The sequence below is a fragment of the Rhinichthys klamathensis genome, unplaced genomic scaffold, assembly GCF_029890125.1.
Source record: "Rhinichthys klamathensis goyatoka isolate OS25496 unplaced genomic scaffold, OSU_Roscu_1.1 h1tg000040l_1, whole genome shotgun sequence".
In the NCBI taxonomy this organism is placed as follows: domain Eukaryota; kingdom Metazoa; phylum Chordata; class Actinopteri; order Cypriniformes; family Leuciscidae; genus Rhinichthys; species Rhinichthys klamathensis.
Genome location: NW_026606587.1, coordinates 10,334,149 through 10,359,509, shown reverse-complemented (window position 1 = coordinate 10,359,509; position 25,361 = coordinate 10,334,149). Strand labels below are relative to the sequence as shown.

At 39.6% G+C, this 25,361-nt stretch overlaps 2 protein-coding genes across 3 annotated transcripts; both read right to left on the bottom strand.

Moving 5' to 3' along the window:
• Window positions 1–1,028: 1,028 nt before the first annotated feature.
• On the bottom strand, window positions 1,029–11,303 carry LOC130081828 (neurotensin receptor type 1-like). 2 transcript variants are annotated; one of them, XM_056246525.1, is made up of 5 exons: window positions 10,566–11,303; window positions 9,051–9,225; window positions 1,570–1,654; window positions 1,414–1,468; window positions 1,029–1,323 (listed from the first exon to the last, which is right to left on the bottom strand). In XM_056246525.1, exons 1-5 carry the CDS (start codon window positions 11,211–11,213, stop codon window positions 1,186–1,188), a joined length of 1,101 nt encoding a protein of 366 aa, XP_056102500.1. In that variant the 5' UTR covers window positions 11,214–11,303; the 3' UTR covers window positions 1,029–1,185. The 2 variants fall into 2 exon arrangements, with proteins under 2 accessions (XP_056102500.1, XP_056102499.1); XM_056246524.1 differs by having other exon boundaries at window positions 1,157–1,468.
• An 11,685-nt stretch (window positions 11,304–22,988) lies between these two features.
• LOC130081780 (taste receptor type 1 member 1-like) lies at window positions 22,989–24,340 on the bottom strand (the record flags this gene model as incomplete). Its single annotated transcript, XM_056246483.1, has 1 exon — window positions 22,989–24,340. A coding segment is annotated over one exon (945 nt), but the record flags the coding sequence as incomplete, so codon positions are not given.
• Window positions 24,341–25,361: the final 1,021 nt, after the last annotated feature.

The following is a 25,361-nucleotide window of genomic DNA, read 5'->3' as shown; positions in this document are numbered from 1 at the left end:
TTCACATTATATCCACTGAAGGGTCTAAGACATTTTCTAAAATAACTGAAAATGTGTTCGTCTGAAACAAGATTGACATATGCATCTCGAACGGCTTGAGGGTGAGTAATGCATGGGTTAAATATCATTTTTGGCCGAACTATCCCTTTAATGTTATTTTTCTTCACAGTATAGGCTATAACATGTTATAATTCCCCATACAGTGCTGCATGTATTTTTACCTAAAGGTCGTTTTATGTTTTTATCTTTCTCATTTTGAATTACTTTAAAATAGTCTTGTGGGGTTTTTTATGTATTGCACTGTGATTTGTTGACAGACCAACAGCAAAATCCAGTCCAATCTCTAGCAATCAATATCCCATAAAGAAATATGTGTAACTTTGTACTTGAAATAAGTCATATACTGTAGGAAAAGTGTAGCCTTGTGCATTTTCAGTCATTGTCATCAAAACCGAAGCCATAGTTTACATCAGAAAGATACTGACAGAGTACACTGTTTGTGAACAATGACACAGAGACTGGAGATTCTTATGGCACTGATATATGGTCATTGACATAAATATTTACTTTTGAGAGATGAACTAAGGATTTTGACCATGTTACAGACTTTTGCAGATAATCCATTGTGTGGTGTTGTTTGTACAAATTGTTTAAAAAAAATGCACTCACTGGAAGAGTCACTGGGCCTTTAAATATTTTTGTGGCCATAGGGGGGCTTGGAGTGAAAAGGTTGAGATCCACTGCTCCGTGGTTTTGATTGGAAAACTAATCAACTCACGCACATCAGATAAAACTGAAATACAATTCAATGATAAATTAGCGATTTACACACCTAAATGATTAGATAAGATTGAAAAGGAAATATTTGTTTTCTTTTTTTTACTCCTGCAGTATAACAAAATAGTGCTGTCCTCTTGTGCCATGAAAACATGCCCTATTTCTGCAGTAAGCTATGCACACATGCACTTGAAACAGCACTTTTGCACTGTTTAGAGCACACAGAGTATAGTGGATAATGTTCCATTCAGAAAGTCAAAACGTTTGTCAAAAACTTGACAATTCTGCACGCCCTTTGTTCTGAAATTATGCAAAATAATTTCAACACTGTCCCTCAACACTGATGGAACAAAACAGCAACACATACATTTGTAGTCAACAAGTCTAAAAGTCCAGACAGAATTAACATCAGTACATAGTCTCCATGATCACCATGGGATAAAGGGTCTGTTGGCTGTTACGGGGTGTGACCAGAGATGAACGAAGGTGCTGTGATAGTTGTAAGCTCCTTTTGCTCTTGTTAGTCCTCTGGCTTTTAGAGTACATCTGGCAAAAGTAAGTGACAGTGGAAAAAAACATTTGCCGGTATTTGGACGAGACCAGGTTGTAAAGGATGGGATTGATCACAGAACTCACATAGAAAAGTACATTTGTCACCATGTAAAAGTAATGGTAGAAATCATAAAATGCACTGTGGGGGGAAACAAAACCAAGGTTACAAAATCAGCAAATTATTTTAAAAGCAAATCTTTTTTTTGCAAATATATAGTTATATGCAAATGCATAACTCACTTTGTCCACTCCATTACATAGCAGTACATCAGTCGGCGACAGTGATAAGGAAACCAACATAAAACAAAAGCAAAAACAACCCCACCTGATAACAAAGAAAAAACATATGGCAATGAACTATTGAAACCAAGAAATTAAAGGGTTTACCACTGATTAAAATGTGTACTCACATGGAATGAAAATGACAATTAGGTACTAGTAAAAACATATAGGCCCTGTCCCAAATGGCACACTTCATATGTACTTTCGGCCTTGTGGACTTACAATGGCTGCCGCGTGCGTGTGTCCGTTAAGTCCGTGAGACCGTAGGGTGTCCCATTTGTCATTTTAGCTCTCAGAAGGGTGCTCGCGAGCGCCCCCTCTGCCGTCGATTTGCGCCCTCGATACGCACTTTTGCCGAGACCGCACTGATGCGCACTCCGCAGCAGACTTCTTCCCGACAGTCAAAGCGGCGTTACGTCAAGAAAGTGCAGACTCAGAGGAAGACAGCGAGTGCTTAGGGTGCCATTTGGGACAGGGCCATACTATAATATAATGAATTATACAACAGTTCTGGCCCTGAAATATGACTGGACAAGATAGAGGCACTCTAAAGAGTGTTGATATCCACTTTATTTTGCAACGCGGAGGTAAGCTATTTTTTGTGAATAGGCTTGTGAGATTTCTAATTCATTAGCCGCTATAGGTAACTAGACGAATAACAAAGTGCACTAAATGGTAAAGCTATTTTCGCTACAAAACCAATATGTTTATAATTATCATTCAAATATATAAGAAATACCAGTTTGTAATATCAAGCAGCATAACGAGCTGTTTGTACAGCTAAAATAACTGGGAGCAGATGACACCACTCTCGCACGTTGAAGTTACAAATGGCCGCTCTTAGAAGATAGAGTGCAACAGTGTCTGCCCACTTTTTCAGCAGCCTTGGTTACGAAAGTATTTTTCCCATAAAGTTTTCCCTTTGGGACTTTTGAATCACAACATTACAAACTCTGATGTGAAGAAAAAAGTATTTGAAAATCAGACAAAAAGACATAGTAAAAGTAAAAGACAATCCCATGAAGCACTGCAAATTAAAAAGGACAGATCATTATATCAAATTATTGATTTAATGATTGTGTATTTAGAAAAAAATCTCTGATTGGTTTAAATGATGAACATATTGAATTTAGCTTTTTATTCACATAATGATGTTTTATTAACAAAGTTAGAGAGGAGCATGTTCAAATAATTAACCTAATTAACATGGGAGGAGCTCATTCAGTTAATCAACTCAATTAGCATCAGGAGGTATATACAGCAGACTTGCCTCTGTTCTAAGGCCCTGTCCCAAATGGCGCACTTCATGTGGACTTTTGGTCTCGTGGACTTAGATTGCGCGTGCTCGCCGAGTCTACGAGTCCGTAGGCCGTCCCATTTAGCATTTTAACACTCTGAAGTGCGCTCAGCAGCGCCCCCTTTGTACCCTTGAAGCGGTCTTCCGCGAAGCCCGCAGAGATGCAGGCTCCACGCACCTTAACTACCCAGGAATCCTTGCGAAAGGCCAATCAAACAACGGATGTGAGGAGATTTCGCTCACGGACAATTGTTAACATGGCTGAGAAGAAAATATATTTAAGTGTAATTATCATTACGGTTTTTATGACAAGTTTATACAAACATTATGATCATTGACCAGTGGTTAATGGTAAATGGACTGCATTTATATAGCGCTTTCACAGACCCAATGGCCACCAAAGCGCTTTACAATTTGCCTCACATTAGACTTGTAGTCGAGACCGCCTAAACCGAGACCAAGACACTACCAAGACCAGATGGTATCGAGACCAAGACAAGACCAAGACCAAGACCAAGACCAAGACAGACCAAGTCGAGACCAAGACCAAGTCGAGACTAAGACCGAGACCAAGTCGAGACCGGAGGGGAAAAAAACATTAGTGTTGAAGCTAAGCAATAACTTGTCAAATGTTGTTTTGCATTTGCCTGCCTATCTCTGCTGATTTCGAAGTCTCCAAATGAATCCATTCTGCAACTTTTAAATACATAATTATATTTTTAAAAACGATATTATAGGCTTAAGTGCAGGATCCGAAAGTTGGTCGTTTTTGTCGCTATGGTTACACACACACACACACACACACACACACACACACACACACACACACACCGTTGACGGTGCGCTCAAAGTCATCTGTCAGTTGTGCAGTTACCCCAAATCTCCTGAATGAAGGTAAAACCCATCATGTCACTGATATGTGTTTTACTAAATATTAATATATCAAAAACTGTACATGATATGTGTTTTTTAAATCAAGTGATCAAAGTGCTCGTTGCCGCTGCGATCAGTGGCGCAGATACAGTGTTTTCTCGCGTGGCTCGCGCGCACCGCACTGTCTTCACTCGGACGCGCGCTTCAATCCGTTGCGGATATCGTCGTGGATATTGTAGTATTGTATTGCTCAATCCCCTGACCACTATGTCGGTCTGAGACAGCGAGACCTAGACAAGACCGAGAGGTCCGAGACCAAGACAAGACCGAGACCAAAGACCGTCAAGGCCGTGACAAGACCGAGGCCACGTAAAAGTGGTCTCGAGACCGGTCTCGAGACATACATCACTACCTCACATTCACCCATTCATACACCGACGGCGGTGTCAGCCGTACAAGGCGCCATCCAGCTCGTCAGGAGGAGCTGGGGTTAGGTGTCTTGCTCATGGACACCTCAACACTTGGTCAGGTGGAACCGGGGATTGAACCACCAACCTTCCGGTTTGTAGACAACCTACATGAACCACTGCCGCCCCTTAATGTCTCAAACATAGGCTAATAATAGCGAGCTGAATAATACGATCGCATTATGATTCATTAAATAAATAGAACAGAGTGTCAGGGCTTTACTGAGTCATATGTAAACACAACAACAATAGGCAGCATATTTCCCCTAACCTGTAGCTCCTGTCCATAACAACAATCAGACCCTCTTCCTGTTTCCGGCATGACGATCGAGTCTGTCCCAAAAATACCTCTCAATGCGCCCTCGCGGACTCGCGCTAAGGGCCCTATAGGTCTGCACTACATGACGTCACCGAAGTGTGGACTCTGAGGAAGTCCACAAGTCCGGAGTGTGCCATTTGGGACAGGGCCTAAGACAGTTTTCCAGCATTCCTCCACCACCACATCTCCTCACTTCTAACTATTCTTATCCCAATCTGGGATGGGGGGAGTTCAAGAACCAATGAGGTTCATTCTCTTGTGTCACGCAGCACATTTGAATTTCCGCAAGAGGTTTGTTGTTCTCGCATTCAAGCAGGTTCAGTTGAGCTTATTTTTATGTTCGCTGATCATTTATATGTGAATTATATGTGAATAAATGCCTAAATTCAATCTGTTCATCATAAAAAGCGATCAAGTCTCTTCAGAAAAGTTGGACTAAACCGCTCAATTCATATAGATTATTTTAACGATCTCTTTATGTAGCCTCAAAGTGTCAGTTGCGTAAGGGTCTATGGTGGGACAGAAAGCTCTCAGATTTCATCAAAAAGATCTTCATTTGTGTTCCAAAGATGAACGAAAGCACGCTTCAAAACAAGCATAAAAGGTATTGAGAGCATCAGGAAGAGATGGATTGGGCATTCAGTGTCTCTACAGCTGTAGTCTGTGATGGCCTTGATGCCCGCCCACATGCTCTGGGGTAGAAAAATGACCCTGTATCTTTACAGAAAATGCAGCTTTCGCTTTTTTAATGCCTGCAGTCAATTTACCGCTCTGAGCGTGACTGCATCACCAGACCTGAACGCAGAGTCCTAGGCTCTCAGAAGAGATCTGACCTCAGGATTCAGCCAAGGTTTCTGATTCTGATGGAGAGTAAATGTTCTGGTTGAGGTAACATCATTCACACACTTAACCACTAATATAGCTGGTGACAGATGATGCATATTCATCCAAATATGTCCCAGAGTTCGTTGTTGCTTCCTTGAAAATCTGCCAGTCAGTATAAGCAAAGCAATCCTGGAATATAGACGCAGCATCATGTGGCCACACAGTAATTGTCTTTTGGGTTGGTTTCATTGTCTTCAGCACAGGGCTTTAGGAAGGGACAGCTTAGGCAGCTCTGTATAGCTCTGCATCTGTTTGTGTACACCTGGGGCCTGTACCATGAAGCCGGTTTAGGTGGCTAGCCAGCTATGTTTCAGCTTAGTTTCCGCCAACCCTGGGTTTTAGGTACTATGAAAGTAGCTCGGCTTTAATCGGTGTTCGTTGCCATGGTACCTTACGCTGCACGGCTAACCTGCTCCGGGGCAGGTTAAGTTCTGGATTCGAGATCTCAGACTGAAGTTTGACCAATCAGCTGTGAGCAAAGAAACATATAGGTGACGTAACTAATTCCCAGTGTTTGTTGCAATGGCTTTACATTTTCTTTCAAATCCTGTGGACATCTCAGCGCAAATTTGTTAGACAAGGACATCGTAGAGAATGAGTTTTTAGCCGGACAAAATCCCCTTGCCTTTCCTGATAGTTACTTGTATGAAAGATACAGATTTTCTGCGGAAGGAATTTCTTATCTTTGCGAACTTCCTGAGCCGCACATAAATAATTTAACACGTCGAATTCATGCATTTACTGCACCACAAATGGTATTGCGTTGCGTTTTTTTTTTGCAAGTGGTAGCCTACATACTTGCACGATCGGTGATGCACAGAATCTAGGGGAAAACACGGTTTGTCGAACCATTCGCAAGGTGGTCCTCGCTCTGCAGGAGTACATTAATAGTTTAATAGTGTTCCCCAGACATTTATTGACCATGTCCATAAGAGAGGGTTTTTATAAAATTGCCAGTAAGATAATATATTGATAGGGTGACATCACGTTTTTTTTTCTTTCAAAAAGCAAATTTCAGAAATGTACTATACAATACAGTACATGTTAAGCATTATTTTAAATCTTTTTTTATTTTATTCGGTTAATCTTATGATAGGATTCCCTATAGAGTCATTGGAGCAATAGCCTGCACACATGTTGCAATCTCCACTTCTCTAGGAGAACATGAGGCAGATTATGTTAATAGAAAGTCATTTCACAGCCTTAATGTTCAGGTAGAGATTATGTGAACGTGAAATTATTATTTTCTGTGAGATGAATCTTTAAATTAATAGTAAAATTAATAGATAACAATCTACTTTCCGTGAGTATGTTGTGTCAGCGCTTTGAGGAAAGCTAGTTAAATTTGGTACAGTACAAAACACTGTTAATTTGAATTGGGACAGCAAAACCTACACAATAACCCCCTATCATGACCCTCATGTGTCAGTAAAACCATAGTACGAGTTCTTTGGCATCCTAAAGGCACGTTTCAACTGTCTTCGGCGCTTAAGAGTCACCAGAGTGGGCATCACAGATAGTGTCTTTTGCCATTCATTTGCTTTAGAGTGCAGAGGAATGTAGACAGCTACAATATACACTGCAGTGTACCTCTGTGTTAAATAGTGTGACCGGCATTTGATAAATGTTCTACTCCTTCAGAGCAGTGGCTGCTAATGATAGATCAATTTATACACCAACATTTGTTGGTGATAAATACACAGAGTCCTCCTCCCTGAGTTTTTTTTTCCCGATAGATAATTCTGATGGGCTCTGAAAAGAAGCATGCCCTTAACATAAGCATCCTCCTCCTGACGTACAAATCTCTGCATGGACTTGCACCTCAGTACCATCCCTACACTCAGCAACGGTACCTGCGGTCCTCTGACAAGGACCTGCTCGCTGTCCCTAAGTCCAGGCTCCGGACATTTGGTGATAGAGCTTTCTGTGTTGGTGCTCCATCACTCTGGAACAAGCTTCCTCATGCCATCCGCTCTGCTCCCTCTCTAATGACCTTTAAAAACCAGCTTAAAACACACCTCTTCACTGAGGCTTATGGACTTTAGCTCTCCTGGCCTTTCACCTTTCTCCTCCTATCCCCTCCCTTCTCCCCCCTCTTGCTTTTGTTAAGCGTCCTTGGGTTTTATGAAAGGCGCTATATAAATTAAAGTAATTATTATTATTATTATTATTAATCTAAAAGGGTCCGAGTCCGGTATGTTGCTGTTCAGCCACGTTTCATTCAGTAAAAGCAATAAGTCAGTTTTATTGTCCAGTGCATGAATTTTGGCTAGAAAGAGTGATGGAATCACTGGTCTGTTGCGGTTAGCTTTTAGCTTAGCTAGTAGGCCAGCTCAATTGCCCCTCTTTTGCTTCCGTGTGCATCGCTTCCTTTTGCCTCTCAGCCGCTGTGTGTTGCTCCACCATTCCGCTGACCTCAGTTACTGTAGCCACTGTGGCAAGTTCAGATCAACTATAACATACAAACTTAACAGCACATGCACTTGCTTTCACACTCACTGTACAAAAATCTAAACAAAAACTGGGAGCTTGAGAAGCCGCTGCACTCCTGCACACCGTCATATTGCATACCGCCATATTTTGGATTTTTTTTTGGACTTTTTGCGTTATTATCTCCTTTGTCGTGTGCTGATTGCAGCAGCAAAAAATGTGACAGAACACAGATCGGATTTAAACATAAAATGGACTTACTTACACCTGCTCTGCTTGGAGCAGAAGCATCGTAACTTTTCAGGACTTTTCAGACCTGATGTGCCTCACCACCTTCCCCGACCTCTCCCTGCATCTGTGCGTGTTTTTGGACTAGCTTAAATGAGCGGTGTAATGCATGCCTTAAGAGTGGAGTGGGGGCTGTTGAATTGTGTATCTGTGTTCACCGTCAGCCCCGCTGAGGAGGACATCACCAACCCCATTCCGGACCCACACCCTGCATGGAGCCTATCCCAGAGCCAATTGTAGACATAGAGCCTGAGCCTGCCACGATGCCTATGCCCCAGCTGACGCCAAAGCATATCATTACCTCGGAGCCTGAGCCTAACGAAGAATCTTCCGCTCTCCGCCTCAGTCCACCAGCACCCTGGCTTCACCTTGGCCACTTGTCACTGCAGCTCCACCTTGGCTACGAGGACCTACGGTGTTGCCCAGTCTCTGTGTCTCCTCGGCTCCACCTGGGTCTCCAAATCTCCTGGCTCCACCACGGGTGGTCGGATCGCTGACTTCACCCTTCATCGGTTCCACCATGGGCCTTCGTCTTGGCTGTACTCTGAGTCATCATTTGGATCCTCACTCCATCTTCTCCCTGGCTCCTCCCTCCATCATCTCCACCATGCTGTTCCCCTATGCAAGCTCCCCCCATCTTCCATCTGTTTCTGACTATGCGCCCTCCTCCAGAGCCCCCACCCTCCCTCCGCTGGACTATGTTATTAGTTATGGCTCGAGGAAGCACCTTCTTGGGGAGCAGGCAGCAGGAGATACCAGGGCCATCAGACACCAAACCTTGAGCTACTACCAAATATCAGACACTTTCAGTTGTAGAGTAGTTAAATAAACCTATAATTACTAAACATTTTGGTAAAATGCATGCATTTCTTTTACTTACGTAGGACTTTGACGCTATGGCGTAGGGAACGCTCACGGTTTGTCTCTGTTGTGACATCTGAAGGCGTTGAAAAGTGTAAGTCATGATAGGTCATTCTCTGGAGCTTATGTCCAATCAGGGCGTTCATCACAGTGATCACCAGCATTGGCACAACAAAAGAGAGAAGGGCATTGACCTGTAAGGAAAAACACTTACACTGAAATAGAAACTATTCAAAAAGTGGGTACCGAAACATTAAGGTTAAGGCGTAATGATTATTTCCCAAGATACAAGGGAGAGAAATCCTTTCACTGGCCCTAATAGTTTCTACACACCTAAACCAAAGTTTAAAAAAAATACCTCTATGGTTTGGTCAATTAGTGCAGTCTCATTTTGCTTTATTTTGTCTGCTTTGCTCTTTACTGTGTCATTCTGATTGATTGATTGATTGATTGATTGATTGATTGATTGATTGATTGATTTGCTCTGAGGTTTATTTAAGGTTTCCTCTTATTCTTCCTCCCTCCCTATACAAAAACAGGGTGATTTACTTCAGAGCATTTTTACCAGCTAGTATTCTGAAATTAGCTTGTCCATGTGAAAAATATGTTCAGTATGCACATGTGTTGTTATATCTAAAGAGACATTTTAATAGATCTGCTTTTTTTTCTTTTGCTCAGCAAATTCAATTCAAGATGTTTAAGTTAAATCACAAGTGACAGTTTTGAGGGCTCATACTGTCTTTGGCATGCCATGCAGCAACCTTCTATGTATCACTAACTCTCTTAGACATTATGGTCATGTTAACTACTTTATACTCGGGGCTTTACTGGATCATCTGTCATTGTAGACTTGGTCAGATTTTAAAGCAAACCTGACATATAGACAAATGGCAAAGAGCTATATTGAAATGTATTATGTTTACTGTAAATAAATAACATATCTACCTCCAAGTTAAAAGCTAAACTGTAATTTTTATTATTTATGTTGCCATTATTTGTTATGACAGCAGCACTCAAGCTGACATAACTCAACAAAACCTCATGTTCTCTCCAGCATGATTTGGGAGAGATCTAGAGCCTCTTGTGCTTCAGTAAAATCAAGAACATTTCACCATCTGTACAAAAGAGTTCACATGATCAGTGTAACAAATTTGTTTAATTGCAAATAATGCAAAATCCTAAATATTTATTCTTTGTTGTATTGCAAAATTTTTACATTCTGAAAACGATTAACTGTTCTGTTTATTTCCAGGTTTAAATGAAAAATAAATTCCACATTTTATCATTGTACTGAATTACTATATTCATTTCATGGCATTTACATGGCACTCCAGGTACCAAGATGTAAAAAAAAAAAAAATCAATATTGCCAATAGCTAGCCTACAATACAGTAAGCTCCTTTAAAATAGACACCTATGAAAGTAATTGTACATCAGACTGCTAATAATCTATCTACTGTATTGTTAGTGCCATCTAAAGTAGCACCGATACAAATGTAATGAACTAATATGGGTGAAATAGCTTCATGCCCACCTGTAGAACAGTTTTGGCGGTGTTGTTGGAGGCTACGGTGGTGCAGATGCTCTCTTCACCTACATAAATTTGCCCCATTGTCAAAAGCATCGGTGAGGCGAGAATGAGCGACGCGCACCAGAGCGCGCAGATGAGTCTCCTTGTGCGCCCGCGGGACATCCGACTCTTGGCTTTGAACGGGTGGCAGAGCGCCATGTAGCGTTCCACGCTCAGACTCACGATGTTGAACGCCGTCGCGTACGAGCAGCCGTCCCGCAGAAAGTAATAGCCCCTGCAGACCACCTCACCGAAAGCCCACGGATGGTGAACCCAGATGAAGTTGTACAGCTCCACCGGCATACACAGCACCAGAATGAGCAGATCCGACACCGCGAGACTGGCGAGGTGATAATGGACGGTCCCTTGGAGATGTTTGATGGATCTCCTCTGGAGGGATATGTAGAGGGTCATGGCGTTGCCGATTAAACCGACTGCAAACAGCACAGCGTAGATCAACGTCACGAGCACTTTGGAATAAATATCCGTGTTCACATCCAAATCATCCACCGGCGGGGAATCTGTGCTGTTGAGCGGTATGACCTGGGTTCGGTTGTCCAGAACATGATTAGTCCAAAGTTTTGTCATCAGATTCGTTTCATTTGATGTCATTTCTCAAACCTCTAACTGCTTGGCATAAAACACTGAATAATTGCGTCCGTTTTGAATGTGAAGCTGTGATGAGCATCTGTGCATCACTGCTTTATATGGAATGGGGGCGCGCTTGCTGACGTGTGAATAATAAAAAAACATGTTTATAATTGATCTACCTATTATGACACACAACGACATAACACACTTTTTTTTTTCTTTTTTTTTTTTTTTACTAATGTCAGTGCATATAACTAGAAATTTAACCAAATGGAATTTTAGTTCAATTCACAATAAGTGATTTTTACAAAATACTTTGAAACAAGGGACAACAAGAACAAAAAAGGTTTAAATGATAAAACAATAAATAAACTGTTCAAAATGAGGAGGAAAAATATTGTGACCATGCAGGGATAAAAATGTATTAGGGGTGAAAAATGTGACAAAGATAATAATATTAATAAAAATATATGTAATTTAATACAAGAATAATAATAATTTTATGATTACTACAATAATATTTTAATAATAATAATAATAAAAATTATTGTTATTATTTAAATATTCTGTTAAATTATAAAAATTAAACAAATCAGTAAAGATTAACGTAGTAATAATAAAAAAATAGTATTTAATTAGGCCTATTATAATAATTTCATTTTACAGAACAGTATAAAATTGATGGATGTTGCATTCAATGTTAAACCATAGAGCTCTATAGAGCTTTTAAAAGAAGACCTTAAAGCTTATTTTTCTTTGATGACAGATATAAAAATCTCATTAGCTGTGCCAATAAACATCAGTGCACAACTTTCCCATTATAGTGTGACAACATGCCTTGCTATAGGACGGGTCATCGTGTTAAACCAACTGTATAATTCTGAGTAATAATTATGGAAATTATCTAAAAAATAAAATTGTAGACAAGATTTTATAGAATGGTGTACAGAATTAGCCATATAAGCAAAAATATTGCTCAAAAAGTGTGACAACTATAGCTCCTGCAGAAATGTTGACAATAAAACACGTTCAGTGATTTGGTTACACAGTTACCCACTGATCTATGCATGGGGCATCTTGTCTAGCTGCCTCCTCCTGATCTATATAGTGTCATGTGGTTCTTTTGCATAGGGATATTGTTACTGCCAATAGGACTGCACCTCTGGCACTAAACCCCGTCTGAAACCGTACGCTTGACTAGACAAACCATGTGCTGATGGTGTAAAAGAGTTTCTTTGAGATTTGAATCAACGCAGCATTTTCACGTTCAAAACTGGGCTTAAATTATTTAACACCAGTGGTGTTGCTTTACTTCAGGGCTTGCCAAAGACAATTTCAGTTTCTCCTTAAACAACCACCCTATTCTGCTCTTTTTTCAGTTGCATTTCTACATTTATACTCAGCTGACAAATAAGTATTGTTTTTTATGCACTGAGCTTGTAGTATGATGACTACAGGCTGCAGACTTAAGCATGTACATCACACATAATAGTATTTTCAACTCAAATTTGACTAATTTAGAGGAATATTCCAGGTTCAAAACAAGTTTAGCTCAGCACTCGTGACATAATTTTGACTAGTCTGCATTGCTACTGGTATTGGTAGTTAAAAGAGATGGAACATCTCATAAAAGAAGATATTTTGAGAAATGTCTATAATGGAAGTCAATGGTCACCAAAATTGTTTGGTTACCAATGTTTCGCAGAAGAAAGTAAGTCATGTTCGGAACGAGAGTGAATAAATCAAAAAGTCAAGTCACCTATATTTCTATAGCGCTTTAAACAATACAGATGGTCTCAAAGCAGCTTTACAGGAATAAACAGGAAAATAATTATTTAATGATGTAAACAGAGTTCAAAATGGCTGTAAAGCAGCTCTAAAAATGTCATTGTTCAGCTGAGGTCAGTTCAGTGTTGGTTCAGTTCAGTTCAATAACTGTGTAAAGGTCTTTCATGGGTCCTCCCTCACCGCTGCATTCTCTCACTCACCCGCTCGTGTCAGTTCACATTATAAAGGACCTTCTCACCATTTCTCCATTGTCTGGCCTCGTATCTGATTCCTGGACTGATCCCCTACGGAAATAGTGGACTTACCTGTTTTGTATTGTTTGTTTTTATGAGAACTTTACTTACCTGTTCTGCTGCATCTGTGGATATCCTGTTTTAGTTTTCCTCAGACTTGTGTTCTTGTTAATCCTCATTTCTGGTTGGACTCTGTGTTTTTTTTTTCTTTTTTCATTTAACTCATTCGAGTTAGTGATCTTTGTTACAGATCATTGTTTGAATTACCTGTGTCTGAATCTTTATTTCATGCATACCCGATACCATCTCTCTCTCTCTTTGTGTCATCTATGTCTATCATCAATATGAAAAGAGTTCAATTCAGCTATAAATCAGCTCTGTAGAAAAGTGATGTCATCAATTTAATTAATATTGATAAAGACAGAGAACTTACGAGGGTTCCCTGACACGAGGTGATCATATTTGGGAGTCTGTGGATTAAAAACCCCTGCATTAGAGCAAAGACTGTTTAAATCTTAAAGGGGTCATATAATGGTACATGCACTTTTACAAGTTGATTGTACTGAAATGTGTGTTGGCAGTGCCTGTACACAACCATCATAAAATGATAAAAATCCATCCAGTGTTTTTGTTTTAATCTCCTTATGTTTTCCCCTGCCTCAAATTGAGCCGTTCGATTTTGTGACGTCACACGCTCGGAAAGCCCTCCCACGATTGTTGATTGACAGCATCGTTTCAACACAGACCCGCCCTCGCTCGTGACTCGTGAGCGAGCTGTCAATCATAGTCTGCGCGGACCGGCGCGGTCATTGTTGATATGCTGGAGCACTGTCTATGAGCAGAATGGCGTCTAAGCGATTGTGGTGTTCTGTTCTTGGGTGTGATAACGAACACAGCAGTCATTTAAATGTTCCTAAATCCGAACCGCTGAAGACGCAGTGGCTGAGTTTGTTTTCGAAGGGAATATTCCCCACGAGCAACGTCAATGCTTTCATGTTTGCGCGAATCATTTCTCACCAGACTGCTTTATAGACGAGGATCAGTATGAGCTGGTTTTGCTAAGAAGTGAGTGTAACGTTTTATTAAACTTTATATTAATATTTATATTAATCTTTGCAAATTGCTAGCTGCACGCTTCACAATGAATGAGTCTAAGGTTTTAGGGTACATTATGGCATGTTTTCTATGATGTTCTCAATATAATTCATAATCCCACGTTTATACTGAACAACGCCTTATGGTTATTGTGTTACAAACGGTGTACACACAGAACAGAGAGGCGGGGTGAGCAAAGCTCATTATCATTTAAAGTCATATGCACTGAAACGGCGTGCTGAAAACAGAGCTGTTTTTGAAGTAAAATAAGTGTTTTCTTACAATACTAATGAGAATTTTTAATTAAAGTATATTACAAACTTTTAATTTAGACCCTAAAGAATCATACTAGCTTGTACAAAAATGGCATTATATGACCCCTTTAAAGTATTATTTTATGACTCACTGAGCTCTGCATTGTTTATTCTGTTCATATCAGTGTTGCTGCATGAATTCATAGGGCTTAGTAGACAAAGAAGCATGTGAGGACAGATTGTTAGTCTTCAATGTGCTCAGCCGCCTTCAGCACAGCCCTTTTCTGCCTTCTCTAAAATTAATCTGGATTTCACACAGAAGAAACTCATTTGCAGCTGCAAAGATTCTTCTTTTGCTTGAAAATGTTATCTGTCTATAGTAATTGCATGGCAGATTGCATAAATGAAGGGGCTTTGTTGAGTGGAAAACCATCTTCAAAAAATCCTAACCAATGTTTTGGTGACATTGAATGGGGGGAAAACCCCCTACTGAGACATTTCTCAAAATATATTTTATGTTCCATGGATGAAATTATAGTTTTTATGACATAATTTTCATTTTGGGGTGAACTAGTTTTTTTTTGTGGCTAAATACAATTCATGAAAGACATGAATTGGTTGAGAGATAGCTAAGATACAGGAAAACATTTGAGGATTTTCTGCGGTTTGTCATGGGGGAAAAAAACGTTTTCACAAGTACAGCTGTATGCAATGCATGCATCAATGATTTTGTAAAGGTTATTTAGCTGAAGTAAACGTGTTATGACAAATCTGTCAGAAATTGTCAAGTGTAACAGAGAGCCATCATAATATATAATTGCATAATAAAGGATAAGAGATAGATAGATAGATAGATAGATAGATAGATAGATAGATAGATAGATAGATAGATAGATAGATAGATAGATAGATAGAATAACTGCATTTGATGCACAATAGTCAAGTCAAGTCACCTTCATATAGCGCTTTTTACAATACAGATTGTATCAAAGCGCTTCACAGTGATAACATGAAAACAATATAACAAAGTTTGTTTCTAAAAGAAATTGCGTCAACGTCCACCTTAAGTAAGGCAGATCAATAATATTATTGAATATTAAATGTTAAATGTCCCCAACTAAGCAAGCCAAAAGCCAAGGCAACAGTGGCAAGGAACCAAAACTCCATCAGGTGACAGAATGGAGAAAAAAACCTTGGGAGAAACCAGACTCAGTCGGGGGGCCAGTTCTCCTCTGGTCAACGAAGGAACAGTGCATGATTCGGGCAGCATTACAAGTCAGATTGGATCGGAACATTTAGAGTATTTTTTGGAAGTCCAAGAATGCACGCCGGTCTTAAGACGAGTTGTTGAGGATCAGTGCCGTCCACCATAGAGAGTCCATATCGCCCGTGTTGAGTCGTCACTTCATAGGCTTTGTGATTGGAGCATCTAAAGTCTCCGTGAGAGGCTGGATACAAACTGGAGCTGACGAACGCCATTTTCTCGGGACTCGCGTCCCGAGATAACAGCAGAAAAGCAAAGGGAAAATAATTAGCGTAGCTGCTGTTCATAATGATGATTTCCATAACACAGGCGTAAATGACAAAACATGAAGACAGTGACTCTTGAGTCCCAAAATCACCCCCCTCCGTCCCCCACTCAACTCAGCCCAGCTTGCTGACCTCTACGTCCCTCCTGCTGCTGAGACCTAACCACAATCTCACAATCTCTCCGACACCCAACCATACGCGCCAACCCGTTGACTAAGGCTGTCGAGCCCCACTGGTGCGTGAATAGGCAGTTTCAGTGGACAACGGTTCCGTATGGCATACTACCTACCGCAACACAATATCTGCCCAACCACCCGTCATTCACGCAATATACACAGGAACGTAATGACTGCAAATACTATGCAACCTATACAGATAACCTACAGTCTCTTCAAGTTTTATAGTATTAAATGCATTTGATCTGATTCAGCAGTATTATAAAAGGTAAGCATTATGTAAATGCTTGGCTAAAAAGATGCGTCTTTAATCTAGTTTTAAACTGGGACAGCGAGTCAGAGCCTCGAACAATATCAGGAAGGCTATTCCAGAGTTTAGGAGCTAAATGTGAGAACGCCCTCCCTCCTTTAGTGGACTTAGATATCCTAGGAATGACTAGAAGCCTCGAATTTAGTGATCTTAAAGAACGCGATGGATTGTAGGGCGATAGAAGGTCCATTAAATACACAGGAGCTAAACCATTTAGGGCTTTATAGGTCAGTAATAGTACTTTGTAATTGATACGGAACTTGATAGGTAACCAGTGTAGAGATGATAAAATTGGTGTTATATGATCATATTTTCTTGACCTAGTAAGAACTCTAGCGGCTGCATTTTGCACTAACTGTAGCTTGTTTATTGAGGATGCAGGACAACCGGCTAATAAAGCATTACAGTAATCTAGTCTCGAGGTCATGAATGCATGAACTAACTTTTCTGCATCGGAAACAGATAGCATGTTACGTAATTTAGCAATGTTTCTAAAATGGAAAAAGGCTGTTCTTGTGAAATATGATTTTCGAAAGACAAGTTGTGGTCTAGTATAACTCCCAGGTCTTTTACCGTAGAGGATAAAGTAACAGGACATCCTTCTATATTAAAGTTGTATTGTAAGTGGTTTTGTGGATAGTTTTTTGGACCAACAAGTAATACCTCCGTTTTATCTGGATTTAGTAGCAGGAAATTATGCGTCATCCAGCATTTTATATCTTTAAGACACTCTGTCAATTTTGATGAGTTAGTGTTTTCATCTGGCCGTGATGAAATATATAATTGAGTGTCATCAGCATAACAGTGGAAATTAATTCCATGTTTTCTTATAATATTACCAAGTGGCAGCATATACACTCACCGGCCACTTTATTAGGTACCCCATGCTAGTAACGGGTTGGACCCCCTTTTGCCTTTAGAACTGCCTCAATTCTTCGTGGCATAGATTCAACAAGGTGCTGGAAGCATTCCTCAGGGACTTTGGTCCATATTGACATGATGGCATCACACAGTTGCCGCAGATTTGTCGGCTGCACATCCATGATGCGAATCTCCCGTTCCACCACATCCCAAAGATGCTCTATTGGGTTGAGATCTGGTGACTGTGGAGGCCATTTTAGTACAGTGAACTCATTGTCATGTTCAAGAAACCAATTTGAAATGATTAGAGCTTTGTGACATGGTGGAAGTAGCCATCAGAGGATGGGTACATGGTGGCCATAAAGGGATGGACACGGTCAGAAACAATGCTCAGGTAGGCCGTGGCATTTAAACGATGCCCAATTGGCACTAAGGGGCCTAAAGTGTGCCAGGAAAACATCCCCCACACCATTACACCACCACCACCAGCCTGCACAGTGGTAACAAGGCATGATGGTTCCATGTTCTCATTCTGTTTACGCCAAATTCTGACTCTAACATCTGAATGTCTCAACAGAAATCGAGACTCATCAGACCAGGCAACATTTTTCCAGTCTTCAACTGTTCAATTTTGGTGAGCTCTTGCAAATTGTAGCCTCTTTTTCCTATTTGTAGTGGAGATGAGTGGTACCCGGTGGAGTCTTCTGCTGTTGTAGCCCATCCGCCTCAAGGTTGTGCGTGTTGTGGCTTCACAAATGCTTTGCTGCATACCTCGGTTGTAACGAGTGGTTATTTCAGTCACTGTTGCCCTTCTATCAGCTCGAACCAGTCTGGCCATTCTCCTCTGACCTCTGGCATCAACAAGGCATTTCCGCCCACAGAACTGCCGCTCACTGGATGTTTTTTCTTTTTCGGACCATTCTCTGTAAACCCTAGAGATGGTTGTGCGTGAAAATCCCAGTAGATTAGCAGTTTCTGAAATACTCAGACCAGCCCTTCTGGCACCAACAATCATGCCACGTTCAAAGTCACTCAAATCACCTTTCTTCCCCATACTGATGCTCGGTTTGAACTGCAGGAGATTGTCTTGACCATGTCTACATGCCTAAATGCACTGAGTTGCCGCCATGTGATTGGCTGCTTAGAAATTAAGTGTTAACGAGCAGTTGGACAGGTGTACCTAATAAAGTGGGCGGTGAGTGTATATTGAGAATAGCAGAGGGCCTAACACCGATCCTTGCGGCACTCCATAGTCTACTACGTTATCTTCGATTTTTCCCCATTTAAACAAACAAAATGGTAACGGTCTGATAAATACGATCTGAACCAGCTTAATGCCTGTCCCTGAACACCAGTGTAGATTTGTAGTCGATCCAAGAGTATTTTATGATCGATAGTGTCAAACGCAGCACTAAGATCGAGTAGAACTAATATTGAGATACAGCCTTGGTCAGAAGCTAAAAGTATATCATTTGTAATTTTAACTAGCGCAGTTTCTGTGCTATGATGCGGTCTGAATCCTGACTGAAATTTTTCATATATCTCATTTTCTTGCAGGAAAGAGCACAATTGAGCGGACACAGTCTTTTCTAGTATTTTAGACATAAATGGAAGATTTGAAATCGGTCTGTAATTTGCTAAGTTATTTGGATCTAATTGCGGTTTCTTAATGAGAGGTTTTATTACTGCCAGCTTGAATATTTTTGGAACATGACCTAAAGATAAAGACGAGTTAATAATATTAAGAAGAGGCTCTTCCACTACAGGTAACACTTCTTTCAGAAATTTAGTTGGTATTGGATCTAATAAACATGTTGTTGGTTTAGATGCAATGATAAGTTTATTTAGCTCTTCCTGTCCTATAGTTGTAAAGCGGTGTAGTTGTTCTTGAGGGGCGATAATTGAGGCTGAATCATAAGACACCATAGAGGATTGTACATTTACAATTGTGTTTCGGATGCTTTCTATTTTCTCATTGAAGTAGTTCATAAAATCATTACAGCTATACTGTAACGGAATAATTTGCTCGGGTGATGTCTGTTTATTTGTTAGTCTAGCCACGGTGTTAAATAAAAACCTTGGATTATTTTGGTTATTTTCTATTAGTTTGCGGAGATGCTCAGCCCTGGCTGCTTTTAGAGCTTTTTTATAACGTGACATACTGTCTTTCCACGCGATTCTAAAGACCTCTAAATTAGTTTGTTTCCATTTACGCTCTAGGTTACGAGTTTCTCTCTTGATAGCATGCGTAGCACTGTTGTACCATGGTGCTTTAGTTTTCTCTCTAACCTTTTTTGATCTAATTGGTGCAACAATATCTAATGTACTAGTGAAAATGGTGCTCAAACTGCTAGTCATTTCCTCTAGTTCATCTGTTTGTTTGGGTTCTCTGAGCAGCTGAGATAGATCAGGTAAGCTATTTGAGAATCTATCTATAGTGGTCGGAAGGATTGTTCTGCCTGGTCTATAACGTTGCGCAACATGACAAATTTCAGCAGTGCGTATTATACAAGTTACCATGTGATGATCGGTGAGATCGTCACTTTGCGGTATAATATCTATATCGGTTAGATTGGTTCCATATGATATAATTAAATCTAGTTAAATCTACAATAGACCGAGAGACTTTAAAGCTGCCTGATGTTTTTGATGTGTTGTAAGCATAGTAAGTTGTTCATGAGAAATGTAAGTTTATTTTGCTGGTTTCTATTGTTTATCTTTTGATTGTATCATTTTAATAAGATTTATCTTGATTCGGTTGTTTGTATTTCTGTTCTTGTCTTGAAACCACACATTATGAACTTCCTGCTCATCTGCTTTGATGGATTAATAAAGTGGTCAAATGGAATTGTACTACTGGACTCTGTACAGACACCCCTGCTGGAATCAAGCCAGATATTTCCTCCTTAAGCCTAACCACCCTTTCACAAACAGACGGATAAATAGACACATTACTGATGTAAGGCTGAAAGAACCTCATATACTTTGATCTCCTGAGATATACGGACAATAGAAACACACTCTCAAAAAAAGCTGTCACTGGGGCTGCACCTTTGTAGAGTGCTTATTTGTACTGTAAATGATCAGTGTGGTAGAGTCCAGTGTACCAAAAGTATATATATACAGCAAGTTAGAACTTTTTAAAAGGGTACTGTCCCAGTGACAGATTTTGTACCATTTTTTTTTCCTGAAAGTGCACATACAGGCATCTGTCTCAGCCACAGAGTGAAGATGAGGGAAAGCTTCTTTCCCTTCTATCTTTCCTTCGCGTTTGTTTCTTCTCCCTCACTTCCGTCCCTTTATTCTTCACTCCGTTCACTCAGAATGATTATATAAAAATATAATGTTCTGTGTCATGCCAATTGAATTAACAGTCATGTTTGGTATTATTTGAAATGTCTCATTGCTCACTGTACCAGTATCACGTCAAGAGAAATAGACCAAAGGTAATACAAGTTAGAGTTTAGAGATACTGCAGAGGGTGTGCACTTTCCAGGGTCTCCATCCAAATGACCCCGTTCCTCGATGAGGTGCGAACTCTCCAGGTCTATACTGAATGCAAGTTCCAGTTGTTATTTCCAGTGCTAGTAACTGATTACATGTAATCTGGATTATGTAAAAATTAAGTACTTGTAATTAGATTATATTACATTTTAAAATACTCTAATCAGACTACTACTAATTCACTTAATTGATTAATTACATTATTACATGTTCCCTTTCGATGCGGCTCACTCGCATTGCGTCAATTTCTAATGCTAATGGGAAAAACTCAGTTTTTCTAAAAGTCAAGTCACTTATTTATTTATATAGCACTTTTTACAATACAGATTGTTTCAAAGCAGCTTCACAGTGATAACATGAAAATAATACAACAAAGTTTGTTTCTAGAAGAAAATTGCGTCATCGTCCACCTTCGGCAGATCAATAATATAGTTGAATATTAAATGTCCCCAACTAAGCAAACTAAAAGCCAAGGCAACAGTAGCAAGGAACCAAAACTCCATCAAGTGACAGAATGGAGAAAAAAAACCTTGGGAGAAACCAGGCTAAGTCTGGGGGCCAGTTCTCCTCTGGCCAATAAACGAACATGTGTATGATTATGATTCAGGCAGCATTACAGGTCAGAAGTCAGATTGGATCAGAACATTCAGAATATTTATCCAGTTCTATCTGGTTGGAAGTTGGAGTCATCATGCCGGTATGGAGACGAAAATACTGAAGCCTCATTGGTTCACGTCTGTGCACCTGCACCTGCCAAAACGGGCGGTGACGTCTGCTTATTTAAGTCGCGCTGAAAGCCATTTTCATCAGAATTTTCTCCTTAAAGTGTGGAGATTATCTTGCTGACTCCGAAGAATAGAAAGAAGCCTTCTGCTCGGTGAGAACAAGCCTCAAGTAGCGGATTTACAGTGCCTTGACAGCTGCAGCTGATTCAGAACTTCTCTCCTGTGACCATCCAGCGAATACTTAAGAGCAATTTTTTACATCTAAAAGAGCAAATTCAAGCAACGTTTGTTGTGAAATGTCGTGCCACGAGTGTGGCTCATGCAGGGCTTCTGGGATGTGCCCACGCCAAGGCTGCACTCACGGAAAGCAGCTGCTCTCACTGCAAGAGCATGAGGTTCTTGTTAACGTTTCAGTTACTAGTATAACCTTGGTTCCCTGATCATGAGAACGAGCATTGCATAGCTTGCTGTGCTACTACGCGACAGTAGTATTTGCAGCACTGATGAAGATGTTTTCTAAATCTGCTGGTGTTTTTTTCAGTTGCTGCGTGTTGAGCTCTCTGTCTGTACATAAAGGACAAGAAGCTACTCAATGTTAAAGAGAGGGCCCGGGGTAAAGCGAAATTCGTACCCCTAAATAGACTTTATTCGATATCTTTGGATTATAGCTCCATACGTCCTTTAGAGTTGATGAGAAAACTACCATGCATGTGTGGAGAAAAAAAGTCATGGTTCAGGGAGAGCACACACAAGTTGTTTAACATGTTTCAACTGTCCCTCTGTTTAAACTGTACTCAGTTTACTCCATAAGTTTTAGCATTTTGAAAATCGTAAAAAGTTATGTAGAAAACAAATATGAAACATTTATTTGTTAATATTTGTAGGTCACTAATCAAATGTTTGCAAAATGTGTGATGTATGCTAAGTCCTTTGTATGTTAAGGTCAGATTTCATTCTGTCATTAAAGCAAAACATGCCAAATACACACCAGGACATTCTAAAATGTATTTTTTTCTCAGGTTCAAAATGTAAAACAAATTGTAATGAAAAGTATTGTTACTAATAGCATACTTAAATGTATTATAACATTGCATACTGTTACACATGTGAGTTTGAGTAGGGAGTCAGTATGATGTCAACCATCCAAACCTTACAAATCTATGTATTTAAACCAAGTTAGGGAAGTTTTGAAGGTGCTCTTTATTACAAGTTAAAAACAAGCATTTGTGTTACATTACACTTAAGTGTTAATGCTAGCATTTAAGTTTTTATAAATATTTAAATTACCCTTTTTATTCTCAAAATTCACAGAGTATCTTAATTCAGACTGAACCTCAAAATTGATCTCCATTCTCATACATTTTCTACGTGTTTCTTTAAGATTGTGGTAAAATAATAGTTAAGGCCACTAACACAGAGTTTAAGAGTTCACATCCTATCCACTTTATTTTGCAACTCAAAAGTAAGCTATTTTCTGTGAATGTGCTAGACTTAATCAGGATAATCGATTAATCTGCTTCTATAGGTAAATGACTAAAACTATTTGCGCTACAAATCAGTGTGTTTTATAAAAGATTCAAATAATATGATAACAAATACAAGTTTGCAATATCAAGCTTTTGTACAGCAAAAATAACTGGAAGCGGATGAGACCGGATGCCTCGCACATTAAAGCTATGGCACCAGCTCTTATGTTAAAAATAAAGTGGGTACACAAAGACTTAAGTCTAAGTCTTACTCATGGTTTGGGTGTAATTCTGAATAGATGTTTGAAAGTATGCGGGAGTGTTCTTTTGTGGTTGGAATATTATGATGTAAGATTTTGGTATAAAATAGCTAAAGAGAATTCCATTTATACTGGATATCTGGGCTATTGCATTCAAAAGGATTATATATTTGCTTTTGAAATAGATGTATGCTGTAAAATAAACAATCCAGGTCAGATAGTACAAAATGAGACTGAAGGTTATGGATTTGGCCTCATTGTAATTTTTCGGCAGATCTCTTCCCATGTAGGAAAACAGAAGACACAGTAAACCAAGAAACCAACCTATAAACACAACTATGGTTAATGTTATAGTGTTCCCCCTTTCACAGATGAGCATAATTTGGTCCTTATAAGTCCATGAGTCAGCGATGGGTTTGACAGAAGAGACAGTCATCCATATCACACAAGAAATTAAATGAATGACAGAAGCAAATGCAATGAAAAGCCACTGTCCATTGTACTTTACCCAAAAGCTGTGCACCTTAGGGAACCGAGCAGCCATTTTAAAAACACAAATAATTTGAAAGGAACGGACAGTTAAACAGGAAATACACACAGTGAAGAAAAATGCAAATATGGCATTTCTCAGGAGGCAATGTGCAAATGTGGGTTTTCCAAAGAAAAAGAATGCACTTATGCTTGACAAAATCAAAGACGCCAACATCAGGAAACACATGCTACCACCAGCAGACCTCACCACTGGTGTGTTGTAATTGTAGGAGAAAAGGGAAAATATGGCAATGAGTAAAATAATTATGCATATGGCAGAAACCATGACAGCGATTGAGGGGATTTCTGTGAACTGAAGATAGACAACAGAACGTGTTTTACAAGTTGTGCTGCCTTCCTCATACCATTCACTCTCTGCACATGGAAAACAGGTGTAGGGGTCCCCTGAAAAACAGTAAAATAATATAAATGTTTAAAATAGCATTTTGCCAAAACCCATAAGCTTGTGAAAAGAAATACAGTAGGGCCTATACTTAAGCATACTTTTAAAAATAATAACTATCCTTTAAAAGAATATACATACAGTTTTTTATTCGCTTTAAATACTATTTTCACAAGGTGGAAATGTTTTTTTTTATACAACAATACAAACTGTTCACACTGCTAGTCATTCTTTCAAAACAGCTATTCACCTTATTCCTGACTATCTTACTGCGTTTTGGATTATGGGTGGCACTTCCGGTTTGGGGGAACTTCCATTCAAAATGACTGAAACGAATCATTTCAAATCATAATGTTGCCGTACAAATAAAGCTGATCCGTCAGTTTGACTGAATGAGCTGTTAATTTCCCTTCATGTTTTATTTTCAGACTGTAGTATAAAATAGTATAAAAAAGGACAACATATACTGCACATTTGTGGTCTGTTCTCCTTACAATACATCCCATTAATAATTTTCTCTTCAAATCCTCGTAACTTTACAGGTTTGTTTTTACAGGTTTGTGAATACGATTTTTGATTAAGGCAACGTATGTTACATAATACAGATATGCATTACAGTGATATTTAACCTGTCCGTTATTGCTGTGGAAAGAATCACGTTTTGGGGTTATTCGTGGTCTGTTGAAAGTACCTTGTTGATGCTTTTACACTTTTATATGTCCTTTTAATGTTCGATGGTTGAAGGGTGAGTAGAATAATGTCATCTCATTGTGGCAATTTTTTTAAACGTATTATAACATTCATAGACCGAGCTTTTCACTGATTGTTTACAGCTTGACGGAAGTTACACCAATAATTCACGCAAAGCGTCATGGGGCGTAAGAATAAGGTGGATACATGTTTCCTTTCCAAATATTTGTTTCACAACACAAGATCGTTGTAGGCTAATATGTAATGAGAACATCTGGTTTAATCACTAGAACGTCCTGGTTGCGTATGCAACCCACCGTTCCCTAAAGGAGACAGAACGGAG